This window comes from Simochromis diagramma, unplaced genomic scaffold (assembly GCF_900408965.1).
Source record: "Simochromis diagramma unplaced genomic scaffold, fSimDia1.1 OVJJ01000707.1, whole genome shotgun sequence".
NCBI classification, from domain to species: Eukaryota; Metazoa; Chordata; class Actinopteri; order Cichliformes; family Cichlidae; genus Simochromis; species Simochromis diagramma.
This window is the reverse complement of record NW_024387108.1, coordinates 134,280-152,306: the sequence shown is the minus strand read 5'-3', so window position 1 is coordinate 152,306 and position 18,027 is coordinate 134,280. Positions and strand designations below refer to the sequence as shown.

Sequence of the window (18,027 nt, the reverse complement as noted above, 5' to 3'; positions counted from 1 at the left end):
CACTTTTGATTTCATCATGGTTTGTGACTGTTTGTGTTTTGGGTTTTCTGTCCTAGTGTTTCTAGCGCCCTAGTTTCGTGGTACTTCCTGAGTTCTGATTTTTAGGTTTTGTTATTTGACCTCCCAGTGTTTACTCTGTGCTCCCTCTGTTTTGTGTCACCCCCACCTGTGTATCCCTCTAGTGTAGCTAGGTCTCTGTGTAAAGCCCGCGTCTCTGTGTCTGTGTCTTCGCATGTGTTTTGAGTTTCCTCTTTTATTGTGAAAGTCTGTCTTGTGCCAGTGTGTTCAGTTTGCGTTTCCCCTGTCTCGTCTTGTTGATCACAATCAGCTGTGCCTCCCTCCTGTGTGTAGTTGCCTCGTTTCCTTCTGTGTATTTATAGCCTGTGTTCACTCATGTTAGTGTTTCTCCTAGAGGCTTCCTTTCAGGTCCGTTTTGTTAGTTTCTTCCAGTCTAGGTCACCTTTAGGTTTTGTTTCTGTTTGCTGCATTTCAGTTTGTACCACCAGTGTGTTAATAAAAGTTCGCTCACATCCAAGCCAGTGCCTGCGTCTGGATTCTGTCTCACACTCACCACACGTCTGCCCCCGCAGCCGTGACAGAAATAAAGCACCGAAATGTGCGCTGCTTTTCGGTCTGGTTACTACCGTTTATGTCAGAACTGGTGCCATCATGGCACCGGACACCGGTACCCATCCCTAACTGTAACCACTGTTGCTACCATGATATTACTTGGATATTTACTGATTTTTACTTTGGTAATTGAGTATAACCTTTTCCTACTTTAGAAGGCCTCATGTAAACTCTGCACATATATTTTTGAATTCAGCTGAACAAACCTACAATGAGCAGTGAATATTGGAGAGGCACATGTCAGCTGCTCACAGCCTAATCCTTGGGCTGCCTTTTTTTCCTTTACAATCCAATTATGTCACGTCTCTCATACCTGACATTGTCATTTCAAATTTCAAAATGAAGATCTCTATGTCTATGTTATTATTATTTACTGATCAAACTGCACAGCTTCACATTTTTCTCATGTCACATCATTATGAAAAAATGTGAAAGATGATGCTTCATCATCTTCAAAAATAAATCATAACCTGACACAGGATTTACCTTCTCTCTTTCTCCCATGCCTTTTCAAACTTTGTTTTGTTATCTACCAAAATGTGGTGTGTCATAGTTGATTAGGCTTGTTCTCTTTTGAATAGCCTTTGTCTTTTAACCTTTATTTCACTTTCTATTTCTCTATCAGTGCATCCAAACTGAAGGTAGCCATGTGACCGCAACTATGGACAACGTTAGAAACAGGAATATTTCAGGAATTCAATGGCCTGACGTCAGTAAAACATTTAGACAAGTTAGACTGGATGTTGGTTTTGTTTGTTATTATCACATTTGTTTTTCTTCTGAACACACATATCGATTTTTGTTGTGACTGAAAGGAATCCATTTCATCGGCATTATCTACATTTTCTGTCATGGAAGACAGAAGCCACTCAAATCTCTACTGAACATCACTGATTCAAATCGTGGAATTCTGTGTGTACTCACAAATGTTTGTCTCCTTGTGTTCTACAGTATACATAATAATTCATCTCATTTGATCATATACACATTATCTTATACACACACACATAAGTTAACGGATAAATGTGAGTAACTTGGAGGTTATACACAGATGGGACAAGATGGGACAACATGACCTGGGAAGAGTCAAAAAGTTGAGCTGGCAATAACATTCGAAGTATAAACACCATCATCATTACATACATTACTCTTTAATTGGCTTTATATGACTGTAGGATCTTTAGCTTTCAAAATAAAGCATCTTGAGGCAACTGCTGTTGTGATTTGGCACGGTATAAAGAAATAAAATAAATACATAAATACGTCCATTTTGTGTCAAGTAGATCCCAAAGAGAAGTTCTTTCTTTGAAAAGTCTATTTTTAACAAGTTGAATGAAATCAGGAATCTTAGGGATATTTCTTACTAAACTTTGTTACGTTGAGGCACCTTATTTTTCTTTACAATGCATATCATTCAAGTCTTTCCAGCTTGACATGGTTGTTTTACAATTCAAAATTAATCTAAACTGATATCATTTCTTGACTGCCACTGGCCTCACCAGATTGAGTTACCCCAAAAGGTTGATTCTGTTCATCTGTGTGTTTTCAGTGGCAGAAACGTTTCGTCACTCATCCAAGTGACTTCTGTTAGACTCCGAGTTACATTTGCAGGTGATTTACTGAAACATCAAAGCACAGAAAAGATTCAACACACCATCTGCTAAGATGAAACTGTTTGACTTCTACGAGTCACATAAGATGAGGACATAGAAAAGCAAAGCTTCATGTTTAATATGTATACAAAGGATCATTAACTTATGAAAAAGTGTGAAAGATGACACTTCATGATTGCTTGCTCTCTTTCAGATAGTCGTCTTCTTTTAATCTTTATTTCAGTTTCTACTTCTCTGTACATCCAAACTGAAGGTAGCCATGTGACAGGTACTATGGGCAACATTAGAAACAGGAATATTTCAGGAATTCAAAAGCGTGACTTCAGTAAAAACCTTTAGATAAGTTAGACTGCATTTTGGTTTCCATTTGTTATTATCAGATTGGTTTTTTCTTCTGAACGCACATATGGATTTTTGGTGACGGAAAGGAATCCATTTCATTGGCATTATCTTATCTTTTCTGTCAGTGGAAGACAATGCACATGAAAGCCAATGGCCTTGGAGTTACTCAAATCTTTACTGAACATCACTGTTTCAAATCTTGGAATTTTCTGTGCCCTTACAAATGTTTGTGTTCTTCTGTTCTATGGCATCCATAACATCCATCCTCTTCAGGGGCACCGGGGGCTGGAGCCTATCCCAGTTGTCTTAGAGTGAGAGGCAGGGTACACCTTGGACAGGTCGCTAGCCTACTAGCAGAGGCAGTATATTAAGAACAGGAAACAGATGCAGACAGAAAAAGCGGAACTAGGCAGAGGGTAGCACACGTAATCACTCCACCAGCAACACAAACATACACATATCAAGTAAGGGCAGAGTGTAGCGCAGAAGTTGTTTTGATCTAAACTGTGTATGACGTGAGTACCAAAATAACACGGGAGGGACCTGACTATCATACAGGTCATAGGCTTCTGATGCTTCAGATCTGCAAGTGACTTAGCGCTGTGCACATCTCTCTTCCGGAAGATGATTGAATAAAATGATTATAAATACATTGACCACTCTGACTCTGCGTCTTCTCTGTCTAATAAAAGAATAAAAAGAACTGGGTCCAGTAACCCAAACTCTTTCATGGCACGCATTTTCCGTTTCTCTTTGCTAATTCTCTTTTGCTGTTTGAACAGCATAATGTCCTCATAAGCTGATATCAGGCCCTTGTAGAGCAAAATTTAGTAGTTTGGTCTAGACAACCCAAAACGTGATGTCCACATATGTGGACGCCAGCTTTCTTATGTTGGGCCGTCTTATTTTCCCTTAGACTGCATATAAGTCGTGTCAGGAGTTTCCTTCTCTCCTTCTTCCATGCCTTTTCATACTTTTTATGTACCAAAATGTGGTGTGTCATAGTTGATTGGGCTTGCTCTCTTTCGAATAGTCTTCGTCTTTTAATCTTTATTTCACTTTTTACTTCTCTATCAGTACATCCAAACTGAGCAAACTGAAGGTAGCTATGTGACAGTAACTATGGACAACATTAGAAACATGAATATTTCAGGAATTCAATAGTCTGAATTTAGTAAAACATTTGCACAAGTTAGACTGGATTTTGGTTTTGTTTGTTATCATCAGATGGTTTTTTATGGGTTTTGTTTTGAACACGTATGTTGATTTTTGTTGCTGACTGAAAGGAATCCATTTCATCGCCATTATCTTATCTTTTCTGTCAGTGGAAGACAATGTGCATGAAAACAAAAGCCCTGCGAGTTACTCGAATCTTTACTGAGCATCACTGATTCAACTTTTCTGTGCCCTTACAAATGTTTGTGTTCTTCTGTTCTATGGCATCCATAACATCCATCGTCTTTAGGGTGCCCGGGGCCAGACAACATTCAATACATCATCTGCTAAGGTTTAATTATTTGACTTTCTCCAGTCACATAAGGTGAGGAGATAAAAAGTTTTATATTTTATATGTTTGCTACATCCCCAAGGTGAAAGGCTGGCAGTGGGTGTGAGGGGCAATACTGAATGGAGGCTGGAGAGAAAGAAAGAAGCAAAAACAAAAATCATAAATCATAAATTGTATTTATGTGTCTGAACACAAAGAGACTCCACTGGCATTATGTCAATATCAGTAAAAACCCTAGGTTGTGCCTCAGAACTGTAGCCTAACTGACAAAAGTTCAGAGCTCTGTTGAGCCAATCATTCCTTTAAGTTAACTAATAATGAATTTCTTCACAAATAAAATTGTAACCATTAGAAAAGAAATTACTCATAAACCTCTCACAGATATAACATTATGTACAGCTACTTTCAATAACATTGATAGTTTTTAAGTCTTTTTCTCCAATTAATCTTTTTGAGTTAACTTCAGTAATTGTTCTCCAACCAATCAACATGTGTTTCAGACCCCATTCCTACAAGACTGCTTTAAAACGTCCTACTATTCATTAATGCTTCAATCTCAAATATGATCACTCTATCTCTATTATTTGTCTATGCATCACAGGCTTTCAAGCTGGCAGTGGTTATAACTTAAACAGCCATCTCCAGACCCAGCTGCCTTAGCTAATTAAAGACCAATCTCCAACCTTCCTTTTGTCTCAAAAATCGTTGAAAGAGTAGTTGTCAAACAGCTAACAGATCATCTGCAGAGGAATGGTTTATTTGAAGAGTTGCAGTCAGGTTTATTAAACCCGATTCTTTGATCCCCATGATAGAACAGAGAAAACCCGACTCAGGAGTGTTAAATCACTTATAATTCTTCATTCAGTCATCTTCCGGAAGAGAGAGCCCTGCACAGCCCAAAGCCAGTTGCAGAATCTGTAACATTAGAAGCTAAAAATGTGTCTCATATAGGTGTTATTTTGGTACTTTACACGTCACACACAGCCTCGATACAAACAACTCCTTATATGTTACTAGTTCCTGTTTTTTCTGTCTGGTTTCCTGTTTTATTTATATGCTTGTACAGCTCTACAGTAACTTCCTGTTTTTCATTCTGGCTCACTTAGTTTGTGAGTCAAAAGTGGCCTTGCTTTACAAGCCTTCAATATTAAAATACATAAAACAATATACTCAGAAAATAAGCACAAAGAATATATGTTTATTCCTTAACAGGTTTCAGAGCTCATCACAGCACAGAAACAGCTTTAGTGAAGGTTACAAATGATCTTCTTATGGCCTCTGACAGTGGACTCCTCTCTGTGCTTGTCCTGCTAGACCTCAGTGCAGCGTTCGATACTGTCGACCATAATATCCTATTAGAGCGATTAGAACATGCTGTAGGTATTACAGGTACTGTGCTGCAGTGGTTTGTATCATATCTATCTAATACACTCCAGTTTGTGCATGTAAATGGAGAGTCAGATAACACACACCAATTAGTTAAACTGCAGGAATGTCTTAAAGACATAAAGACCTGGATGGCCGCTAACTTTCTGCTTCTTAATTCAGATAAAATTTTGTGAATTTTGCTTTGGGATCAATAAAGTTATTCTTATCCTTTTTCTCAGCGGTCCATCATTAGCTGAGCCATCTACAAGGCGGATGGGCACTTGGGCAGGGTGATAAAGTGAATTGTCTTGGAGAAATGATTCATGATGCTGAAACCTAGAAACCTGTCAATACCAGTCATCTAATTTTCTGTCATTCACACAGGCAAAACATAACAATGAATGAAGCAGCTGAACATCTGATTCTGACATTGTCATCTCAGAATCAGAAATAACTGATGAAAGTGGAGTGATTAGTTTTTATGAAGCTTGAAGCTTTAAATGAATAATTGTCAAATCAGATTCAGATTAAGGGAAACTTTCATAATGTTTTAATACAAACAGCCATAGAATAGACCCAAAGTAAAACTTCTCATTAGAAACTGTAAGAGCCAATTAAAGGCTGGTTTAATTGGTTTAAAAAAGGAAATATAGATTTTTGTTGATAAGTGTGTAATTTCCAGTTAATTTCCAAATACTGTTGTGTTAAAAGGGTAGAATATAGAAGCGCGAAATTCTAGTGCGCTTTTTCGTATTTTGGGCTTCTGCCACGCTGTAATTACGTAGTTCGGGAGTTGGATAAGCTGGAGGCAACACAGTCTTTCGACCGAGTCTTGCCATGTTAATTCAAAGTTTCATTAAACAGCTTTTTAAAAAGAAAAGTACCTGGTCTTGCTTGCCTTTCAAATGCCTGTTGCTGGACTGACTTCTAAAGGTGGTACAAAAGAGTGAAACAGAGGCAGAGTGCCACCGTTATAGAAACTGAAGTCATCATTGTTTAAAACAGAAAACAATTCACAGTTCGAATTAACACAAAATATTTAATTGACTAAATTTATCTTGTGTCTCCCAAATGTATGATATATACATAACCACCATGATTTGATGCCCATATACAAATCAGAATAGATGCAACAGAGACAATAAATACTTTAATAGCATAGCTTATGTTATGATTATTATAAAACGATGATTATATGCTCACTATTTCACGGTCAAATACTTTCTTCTTCAAAGTCAAAAGATAAAGTCACATAATAATATTTTACTTTATTATTTCTTTATGGGAAATCAACATATATTGATCCTGCACACTCTGTGTGTGATCATGAACAAACTGTATATTTCATGTAGGTAAAAAAGCTGTCCTATTCAGAATAGAATAATTACAGTAGAATAACAACACTTTAATCTTTCCCCAGAATGATGCGAAAAAGTTTGATACGTTTGCACAATGGCTCAGTGAACTTGTACTGCTGCAGTGTTACTCCCTTTTTGCGTGCTTCCTCCACCTCTTTAAACATGGCGTCTGTGTAGTGCGTGCCCTTATTTACTGACATCATTTTGTCGATCTTCTTGACCAGCTCCACCACCTGCCTTCTGTCGTTGCTAGTGTTGTCAAAGATGTGGTACCTTTTTCCACAGCTTTGGATGATGCGTTTAAGCCCTGGCTCAGCGTCACGTACATACTGCTGTATGGTCATGCTTCCAAGATCACCACCTCGGGTGAAGAGCACAATCATGTAGTTGTTTGCCTCGGGGCCAAACAGCTCCTGCAGGGCTTCCACTGAGTTTTTTTCTTCTCTTGTGAATCGGCCGATTTGGATGACCAACAGGAACACGTGAGGACCGGGACAGGAGACTTCAACACATTTAACGATTTCACTTTTGATGAACTCGTCTGATTTTGAAGTGTCCAGGATCCCTGGTGTGTCTACAACACTAATCACCCTGTTACCCCACTGTGTCACACCTTTTTCACAAAACTCAGTCACTGATGCAGATAAAGGACAAGATCTGAAACGCTCACATCCCAGGATGGTGTTCCCAACAGCACTCTTGCCCACACCAGTTTTTCCAATCGTCACAATCCTCAAATCAGGACCTGAAACACAATTCACTAACTCGATTTAACCCATGTACACAAGAGTTTTACAAGAACCAAAGTGAAACTGAGAAATTTTGACATTTTTCAAAGGAAAGTAATTAAACACACAATGATTAATAATAAGTCTTACCTGGTGGAAATGAAGCCATGTTTTTCACTGTTGTCACTGCACAGGTGAGAGATGAATGCTAAAACTGCAACAAACATGTTGCTTTTTATAGCTCAACAGATGACACGCCTCCTGCAGTATTGTACAGTCGGAGAACAGCAGTCTGCAGACTTTAGACAGAGTCACACAGAGTTATGCTTCAACAGACTGAACAACTTCCACTAACTGTAAGTTGTGCTTCTACATTTATTTGCTTTGTAGCAATAAAAAATCATTTCTAATCAAGAGTGTCTAAGAGTATCAGAAAAATGTATTTATTTAACGGAGATATACTAATTTGTTAAATGAGGATACTTAAACAAAAGTGAAGAGTTGTGCTGGCATTGACATTTGAACCTGCAGGTTATTCGTTCAAATCCTGCATCATGGGAAACTTTTTCAGCAAATGGCAAGACGGAAGCAACGAGACTAAAGACAGACAACCGGCGGCAGACAATATGAGGTAAAGCTAAAAGTCGAGCACTTTTGATTTAGCTTGAGCATGTAAATCAAGTTTGTAGCGTAGTCTCTTTTCATGGGGTACATATATGCTATGAAATATTTTGTAAATGTAGCTCATAGAGATACTCTGAAATGTTTGCATATTATTATGATTATAACTTTTTATGACACAACAACCAGCTTCCTGATGAAGTGCGTGGGATTACAATGTATAACAAGACCACACACTGATGAGGCAAAGACAGGTAAACCACTATCTCTTTGAACTGCTACATAAAGCACATACTAGTGGGTTTTTCAGTCAAGCAGCATTGTTCATATGATTTCTGAAGCAAAGAGTACTTGAAAAATAATGCAATAAAGATTCACTAATGGTAACCACATTCTTTTGTGTTTTAATAGTACTGTACAAGACTCAATCTTAAATTATTTCATTCACTTTTAATTGATTCTTTTTTTAATGTAGCATAATAAGTTTTTTCACTTACATTATTATTGGTATACATTTATGCAGGACGACACACTGGCACCACAGTGAACCTTGTTCTTTTGGGAATGGCTGGGACTGGAAAGAGTGCCAGTGGGAACACCATCCTTGGACAGAAACACTTTGTTTCTAGACCCAGTTCAACGGCGGTCACCACAAATTGCCAGAATGTACAAACTGAGATCAGTGGTGTAGACGTAAATGTGATTGATACCCCAGATATGTTTGATGATGACATTGCTCCATCAGTTAGGGGCAAACATGTGCAAAGGTGCAAACAACTCTGGGAGTCAGGACCATGTGTGTATGTACTTGTGATGCATGTGAGCAGATTTACAGATGATGAGAGAGACATAATGGAAAAGTTAGAAAAAGCTTTTGGGAGGGAAGTTAGAGGACGAACAATCATCCTGTTCACCCGAGGAAACGACCTGCAGCAGGCAGGAATGGGCTTGGAGGATTTTCTTCATTCTTGCCAACCTGATCTGAAGAAAATGGTTGAAAAGTGTGGAAACAGGTGTGTTCTCTTTGAGAACAACAAATCAGGTCCTGATCAGGTTGAAAAACTAATGAAGGTGGTAAACACAATACTCAAAGACCAGAATAATGTATAAATTGAAGTGCTTGGAAATTATTATTTTTTGCATATATGTAAAAATAGAGCATTGAGCGAATCAGTATCTTGAAGAGGTAGATGATCTAATACAGCTAAAAATGTGAATCTTTGGTGTTTTCTTTAATAAATTTCATTTGAATTAACATACAGATGAGAAGAATGATCTGATGTTTTTTCTTGGACTTCTGTCAAAGGAGGCAATGAAAGCTTGTTAACCTTTGTAAACTGGAACTAATTCAATAAAACTAAGATTTTCAGTACAAAGTGTCCAATTGTTCTATGGTCTAAGACTCAATTCAATTTTATCTATATGGCACCACATCACAACAACAGTGGCATTAAGGTGCTTTCTATTGTAAGGTATTTTAAGTACTACTTAAATATCCTATTAACAACAAGTAAGCAATGGGGGTGAGTGAGTAAGCTCAGGAGGTAGAGGGTGGTGGTTCGAGTCCCGTCTTCTACTTACCCCAAGTTTCTCTCCAGTGCATCTATCACAGTATGAATATGTTTGAATGTTAGATAGAAAGCACAGAAAAAGGTGCTTGTATGACTGGGTGAATTAGGTAAGTTGTATAAAGCACTTGAAGTGTGCAATGGGAGTCCATTTACAATTTACCAATCTGAGAGCAAAGTCCTCTATTTAGGTGATACAGTACTATGATATGTTCAAGAGAAGATGAGGCCTAATCATTCAAAACATTCCACGTGAGGAGAAGGATTTTAAATTTGATTCTGGATGTAGAAGGGATCAGATGAAGAAAAGCCAATTTGCTAATGGTAAATGGGCTGGTTCTTGCATTGCGATTTTCTACTCTGAGCACTCAAAGCATTCATATAACTTGCCTTATTCAGTGCTTTCTATCCATCATTCACACACTCTCCTTGTTCTATCTTCAGATATTTAGATATATTCATGTGGGGCTGTTGTTGGATGCATGTATTTATGGAAATTCTGTATGTGCAAAAAACTAGGTATCATATATTTTGATTATTGTTGATAGACTCATTATCGCCATTGCCTGTGTTCACCATAAATTAGGTCCTGGTGGTAGTTTCTTAGGAGTTACTCTCACTTGTGTATCAGGCACACAGAGGGAAGCCACATGTTGAAATGTATCAGTGTCAATTTACTTTTCCTGTAAGAGATATATACTCTGAGGAATGTACCAATTCATGACCGATAATATTCCATTGGTCCCCTGGGCAGACTCTTTTAGGCGGACTCGTTTCCAGTAGGTGTCAGACTCCGCCAGAGCTGCCCTTTGTCACTGATTCTGTTCATGATTTTTATGGACAGAATTTCTAGGTGTAGTAAAGTGGCAGAAGGCTTTCACTTATGTAGTCTCAGAATCTCATCTTTACTTTTTGCAGAAAATGTGATTCTGTTGCTTGATCGAGTGATGGCCTCCAGCTCGCATAAGTATCTCGGAAATCCTGCTCACGTGAGTACATTTACCTTTGACAGTTTGGAGGCAGATCCAAAGAAGAACTAAGACTAAGAACAAGAAAAATAACTCACTTCTCAAAACACAATACAACAAAGATTCAAAAATCCCAAAAAACACAAAACACTGGGAACAAATTCAGGGACCTTAACAGGACTTTTTTCTATAAAAATAGAAATGGATACCCCACCTCTAGCCCTTTGCTGTTTTCAATGTTCTGAAGTAAAGATACTAAAGATAAAAGATTATAGAGAGACTGCTGAGACTGTCCATGTTCTCCTTCTCCGTTCAAATAAGAAAGCAAAATAGGGCAAAAGATGTTGTAAATGTTGTTATGTGCGTCGTATATTTCATGGAATTATTGTTTTATACTGTTGTTACGTCCCCACAACAGTATAACAGTATTTACTCATCATTTGCTTCAGATATTGTGAGTTAATGTTGTAGAGATTCAGAAAACCTTCAATGTGGTTAGATCACTATGCAGGAAGTAAACTGCACAACAGCTTTTACTTTTGATTTGAGAAGAATTTCTATGTTTTTGTTCAATGTAATGAGCCTGTTACTAAACAGAAACCCTGCTTAGTCAGATCTGCTCTGATAATTCAGCTGTTGAGCCAACCCTAATCTCCTATCACCACTTGATAAGATATCTCGTGAGAGTCATCAGCTTCCTGTAGAAGAACGAACATGCTGGCATGAGACTCAAACAATTATAACAGAAAGGTGGGCAGTGATGTAACACCTGTGGGTTACACCCAAAATGTTTTCATTCACCCGTGTTAATGGGCTAACAAGTACTGAGGAATGTTCATGTTTTCCTTTGCTCCAAAATTCAGTGTTAATGCCACTGTTTCACTTCAGAGTTGGTTGTGGAAGTTTTTTGCTTGCTTGCTTGTTTTACTTCGAATATGTTTCACACACTTGTGAGGAGAAACTCAATAAAGGGACTTTACAAACATTTCAGTTTGATGTTTCTCCTTTGAAAGACAACAGAATTAATAGCTAATATTTAATTATTTAGTACTTTATTATTATTATTGTCTGTATGTCATATTTATGATTAAAAACGGAATTGAGCAGGAATTGATCCTGCAACATGAAATACTGGTATCGGAAGTATCGGTATTTCAGGATTGCTCCTCACATCACTACCCCTCAGTCACTGAGTGAGACGGTAGACAACGGTGAAGAGGAGAGTGCAAGTGCATTGCAAAAACACATAAATGTGACTGACACCCATAAACGATGCAGCACCTGGCTTGAGTTTAAAGAAGCAGACACTAACTAAAAAGAGAAACCAAATCAAACCAGCCAATCTGAGGCATTTGATTTTTCTGAATGTCAACCTGCACTGAGGACATACTGTTTTTGAGTTCGGTCCTTTTTCTGTTCTGTGGATTTGTTAGCAGTGTTTAAACCATGACCCTACTGAAAATTGCAAAACATGAATGTCTTGAGCATATTGAGCACTCAGTTCACTAGTTAGCTGGCAGCCCTATCTGATAACTGTTAGAATTCATATTATGGCAAGAACCTAAATCACCTAAATAAATAGAAACGACAGTCCATTATTACTTTAAGAACTGAAGGTCAATCAGTCTGGAAAATTGCTATAACTTTAAATGCATCCCCGAGCGCAGTCACAAAAACCATCTGCACTAAAACGAAATTGGCTCACATGAGAACCGCCCCAACAACAACTGTTCAGAGGAGACTGGATAAATCAGGCATTTATGGTCAAATAGCTCCTAAGAAAGCAAATAGCTACTAAGGAAAAGCAACAAGCAGAAGAGATTTGTTTGGGCCAAGAAACACCAGGAAGGAGGAGATGGACTTCTCTGACCAAATGGCCTGGCCTCCACAGTCACCTGACCTAAACCCAATCAAGATGATTTGGGATGAGATCGACCGCATAGTGAAGGCAAAAGGACCAACAAGTGCTGAGCATGTTTGGGAACTCCTTCAAGACTGTTTAAAAAGCATTTCAGGTGACTGAAAGCTCATTGAGAGAACACCAAGAGAGTGCAAAACAGTAAACAAAGTAAAGGGTGGTTATTTTGAAGAATCTAAAATATATATTTAAATAATTTCACACTTTTTTGTTTACTACATAGTTCCATATATTTTCACCCATAGTTTTGATGCCCTCAGTAGGAATCTACAATGTAAATAGTCATGAAAATAAAGAAAAGACATCAATTGAGAAGATGTGTCTAAACTTTTGACTGGTAGCATATATATATATATATATATAAGTTAATTTCCCTCTCACCCCTGCAGGCAGTCTGTCCTTCAAGCTTGGGTCCTCCCCCAGAGACCTTGTCCTGCACAGTAACTTTGCTGTTCCTGGGACCGCACTCTTCTGAACAGAGATGTTGTTCCTGGGATCTACTGGAGCCACTTGCCTAGCTTGGGGGTCACTTCACTGAGTGCACCGATTACCTCTGTAGCCACTCTGTAGCAGGGTGGCTGCTGTGTTTCTTCGGATTACTCCTCACCCCCCACCCACCCCTGTGGCTTGTCATGTCTTCACAATGTTGTGCTGTGGACATTTATGTGCTTTTTTTGTGCAAAGGAGTTTTTTTTGTTTCCTGTTCTCATGCTGTCCTACCATGGAAGCACAGCATGAGTAGGGGTCTCTTTTTTCCTCTCGTACTTTCCCCACTGTAGTGTACATTTCAATGTTTTTCTCTGATTCTACCAATCTCCGACCTGTATCCCCATGTAATGTTTGTGCTATATGTGTATGGTCGGGGGGGTCCCATTTCACTGCAGGGCAACCTGCATGTGACGAATAAAGCTTTGATTGATTGATTGATTGATTGATTGATTGATTACCTTCAACCTCCACGTTCTTCTCTCAGTTCTTTTCTGAGCCCTTGGTACTTCCCGACTGTCGTTTGGTATAACTTCATCTAGCACTACTGCCATCTTCCTCTGCTTGTCTACCACCACTATGTCCGGTTGGTTAGCCATCACCAGTTTGTCTGTCTGTATCTGGAAGTCCCACAGGATCTTACCTCGGTCATTCTTGGCCACCCTTCCCATTTTTGACATGGGACTTCCAGGCCAGATGTTTTTGTATACTATGCCAGCAACTTGGCTATGGCATTACAAGTATGCCTTGCCTGCTAGCATCTTGCACCCTGCTGTTATGTGTCGGATTATCTCAAGGGCATCTTTACACAGCCTGCACCTGGCATCTTGCCTGGTGTGGTAGACCCCTGCCTCTATGGATCCTGTACTTAGAGCTTAATCCTATGGTGCCATGGTTATTTCCTCTGTGCTGTCTTTCCATCCAGCTTTATTCATCCACTGGTAGGATATCTGGATGTCAGCCACTTTCTCTATCTGCCAGTGGTATATACCATGCAGGGGCATGTCCTTCCATGATGCTTCCTCCTATTGCTCCTTTCTTTCTTGGGTTTCTGTTGCTGAGGTATTCACTAAGCGCTCACTAGTATTCAGCCTACTTCCGTTCACTTAGCTTACAGTGCTACAGTACAGGGTAATAGGTGTTGATAGCCCAGATCTTGTTCTTGCCATTCAGTTGACTCATCAGGACTTGCCTTGCAGGTATTTGGTGGTTGTAGCTTTATTAGCGGCCTCTTCGTTATTCACATTTCCCTGTGAGATTCCCAGGTTGTCAGGGATTTGGGTTTTTACGATCCAGCATTCTGAGTTTTTTTCGTTTTTTTATTTCTTAGGTTATATTTGAATATGTTAAGTTATTGCATTATTTTTAGTTAAGGTTTAGTCTAATCTATGATATCATCAAAGTCCTTTTAGTTTTGAGTCTTTGTCTGTTCTCTGTGTAGTCTGTCTTGTCCTCTATGTTTAACTTTTAGTTATGCCTGTGCTTTTGTTTCCCTTATCTGTTCTGATGTGTCTCTCCTTGTGTTCCATGTCTCCCCAGACTGTCATGTGATTCATATCTGTGTGTTCCATGTTGCCATATCTACTTCCCATTATGTTTCCTGTTTTTTATTGAAGCGTCCCATTTTCCATGGTTAGTGTGTTTAGTTTTCTTTCCCCTTTGGCGTCATGTGTTCCCCCAGGTGTTTGCACTTCCCTCATTACTCTCATGTGTATTTAAGTCTTTTTTTCTCCCTCTGTTCATTGTCAGGTCGTCTGTTTGCCTCACCTCATGTTCCTGGAATTCATGTCATCTCAAGTCCCGGTTTTCTTAGGTTCATGCTCATGTTCCCGTTTATATTTTACGTTTATATGTCTAGCTTTAGCTTTCCCAGTTTAGGTTGTAATTTAGTTTTCACCATTGCCATTTTGTTTCTATGTTTTTCTAACAGCAAGAATAAAATTCTTGCTTTTTCTTTAGCTTCAGGTCTGCCCCTTGTGTTTCCTACTTTTAGGTCCGCTCCTTAAGCACACTGGCCATCCCAGCCATGACACAGGTACTGGTAGCTGTCCTTGATGTCTGCAATGTTGCCTTCTGGTAGTGCAGTCCCCTTACTTCTGACTACTTTCCCTCTCTTTGTTACCATACAACTACACTTCTCCACTCCGAATGACATTCCAATGTTGTTGCTCTATATCCTTGTGGTGTGGATAAGTGAATCAATGTCTCATTCACTCCAGGCATATTCTCCTGCCTTTAAGCTCTCTGATGTACCTCCTAGGCGCCTTCTTCATTGAACCTTTCTGCAGGTCCAATACTTGGCTAACTTCCCTCCGTGCTACCTTGATCTTGGCATCTAGTCTCCTTATCCATGGAGGGTACTATTCCTTGTAGCTGTTCATCTTGTAGCAAAGCATCTCATTGATCACTGCTATGCCATGCTGTAGATCAGCTGGCTGATTTCGGTGATGGTCGTAGTAGGGGTTGTCCGTAGTGCTGCATCCACACTACGGACTATCTTCTACCTAAAGTACCTTCAGAGGGTACTTTACGTAATCTTTCTAACCAGCTGCACAGGGTCCAAGTTTCCAGCTTTGTCTTAATCCTATTGTCATGTTTACGCTGTGTGGCAGGCAGGAAGTAGAATCCAAGCACAGGACTCATACACAGAGAGGAATTAAACTCAAAGTGGCACCTTTATTGCTGGGAACAAAGTCCATACTAATACAAAACTAAGCCAAAAACAAGAAACTGGAAACTCAAACCAAAAACCTAAGAATAGGGAAACAAAACTAAGAACAAAGAACTAGGAAGCACAGAGGAAAACACACATCAGAGAGGCCACATGAAGGTTAATGACACAAAAACAAGCAGGGGAAGACTGAGGACTATAATACACAGGCTGGATAATGAGAGGATTGGGAACAGGTGGAAACACAGCGCCACACCGCCGCCTGCTCCTGCTGCGTGGCCGCCAGCTCGGCCACCATTCTCGCCAGCTCTTCCCTCTGCTGGCCCACCCCTGGATCTGCTGTGCCTCCCATCCTGGGTGTCGGCACCACTGTAAACATACACGGCAGACCCAGTGGCATTTTGATGCTTTTTATTAAAGCTTTGACGGTTGCTGTCCACAATACTCACAGAGCTGCAGCTCTCCCGCTGCCCACTCAACACTATCACAACAACACAACCACAGGACCCAGTACAATATTTAATTCGGCGGGGCGTGATTGCGGATGCCGTGCAGGTGCGTCCGCCTCCTCTGCACGGCACCGCAGGCCACGCCCCGCCACAGACTTCTAAAGGCTTTTGTGACCCCTTGGCTGCACATGTAAAGACTGTTTTTCTCCCCTGAGCCAGCTCATCCTGAGTCACCTGGGCCTGCTGCATACCCTGTGCAGCCCCAGGCAGATCATCAGTCTTAGCCAGAGGTCCTCCCACCATCTGGTCCTGCTCAATCTCAGCTAGAGGTCTCTGCGCCATTTGGTCCTGATCTGTCTCTGCAGTGTCTGGTCCTAGTCTGCCCTGTCCTGCTCCACCCAAGCAGTTGTCAGTCCCCAGCCAAGCCACCCAAGTTTTGTTGCTTCTGCTGATGCTAGCCTCCACTTAAGCCACCTTAACTGTCCCATCACTTCCGTCAGTCCCCTGTGAAGCATGCGGTCAATCTCCAGGACTTATTTTCTTACTTTGTTTTTGGACTCACTTGCTCACTGTTTTTGGCGTTGGAATTCTCCATTCTGGCCCACGCCACCTGTTTCCCCAGTCATGTCTCTGTATGATTATCTGGGGCTTCTGTCTCTCTGCGCCTCGTGCTATCTCTCTCTGTCTCTTTATCGCTCTCTGTCTTTTAGCTCCGTCATGTCCCGAGATGGGCAGTAACGTAATGCGTTACTGTAATTCGATTACTTTTTTCAAGTAACGAGTGAAGTAAGGGATTACTGTTGCAAAAAAAGGTAATTTGATTACCGTTACTTTCCCGTAAGCACGCTGCGTTGCTGCGTTACTAAAACCGTGATTTTTTTTTTCGTGAGTGTCTCATGACAATGACGTAAGCGAGTGCGACGTTCATGGCAACAATTCAATTCAATTCAATTCAATTTTATTTATATAGCGCCAAATCACAACAAAAGTCACCTCAAGGCGCTTTATATTGTACCGTAGATCGCACAATAATAAATACAGAGAAAAACCCAACAATCATATGACCCCTTATGAGCAAGCACTTTGGTGACAGTGGGAAGGAAAAACTTCCTTTTAACAGGAAGAAACCTCCGGCAGAACCAGGCTCAGGGAGGGGCGGCCATCTGCTGCGACCGGTTGGGGTGAAAGAAGGAAGACAGGATAAAGACATGCTGTGGAAGAGAGACAGAGGTTAATAACAGATATGATTCAATGCAGAGAGGTCTATTAATACATAGTGAGTGAGAAAGGTGACTGGAAAGGAAAAACTCAATGCATCATGGGAATCCCCCGGCAGCCTACGTCTATTGCAGCATAGCTAAGGGAGGATTCAGGGTCACCTGGTCCAGCCCTAACTATATGCTTTAGCAAAAAGGAAAGTTTGAAGCCTCATCTTGAAAGTAGAGATAGTGTCTGTCTCCCGAATTCAAACTGGAAGCTGGTTCCACAGAAGAGGGGCCTGAAAACTGAAGGTTCTCCCTCACATTCTACTTTTAAAAACTCTAGGAACAACAAGTAGGCCTGCAGAGCGAGAGCGAAGTGCTCTAATAGGGTGATATGGTACTACAAGGTCATTAAGATAAGATGGGGCCTGATTATTTAAGACCTTGTATGTGAGGAGCAGGATTTTGAATTCAATTCTGGATTTAACAGGAAGCCAATGAAGGGAAGCCAAAACAGGAGAAATCTGCTCTCTCTTTCTAGTCCCTGTCAGCACTCTTGCTGCAGCATTTTGGATTAGCTGAAGGCTTTTCAGTGAGT

General features: G+C 40.1%; 2 protein-coding genes across 2 annotated transcripts; one reads left to right on the top strand and one right to left on the bottom strand.

Annotated features, from left to right (window-relative positions):
* Nucleotides 1-5,957: 5,957 nt before the first annotated feature.
* Nucleotides 5,958-7,724, bottom strand: LOC120743191 (GTPase IMAP family member 7-like). The gene is made up of 2 exons (XM_040046769.1): nucleotides 7,697-7,724; nucleotides 5,958-7,563 (listed from the first exon to the last, which is right to left on the bottom strand). Exons 1-2 carry the CDS (start codon nucleotides 7,713-7,715, stop codon nucleotides 6,866-6,868), a joined length of 717 nt encoding a protein of 238 aa, XP_039902703.1. The 5' UTR covers nucleotides 7,716-7,724; the 3' UTR covers nucleotides 5,958-6,865.
* A 50-nt stretch (nucleotides 7,725-7,774) lies between these two features.
* On the top strand, nucleotides 7,775-9,504 carry LOC120743190 (GTPase IMAP family member 7-like). Its single transcript, XM_040046768.1, has 4 exons — nucleotides 7,775-7,902; nucleotides 8,078-8,177; nucleotides 8,357-8,421; nucleotides 8,691-9,504. Exons 2-4 carry the CDS (start codon nucleotides 8,101-8,103, stop codon nucleotides 9,275-9,277), a joined length of 729 nt encoding a protein of 242 aa, XP_039902702.1. The 5' UTR covers nucleotides 7,775-7,902; nucleotides 8,078-8,100; the 3' UTR covers nucleotides 9,278-9,504.
* The last annotated feature ends 8,523 nt before the right edge of the window (nucleotides 9,505-18,027 follow it).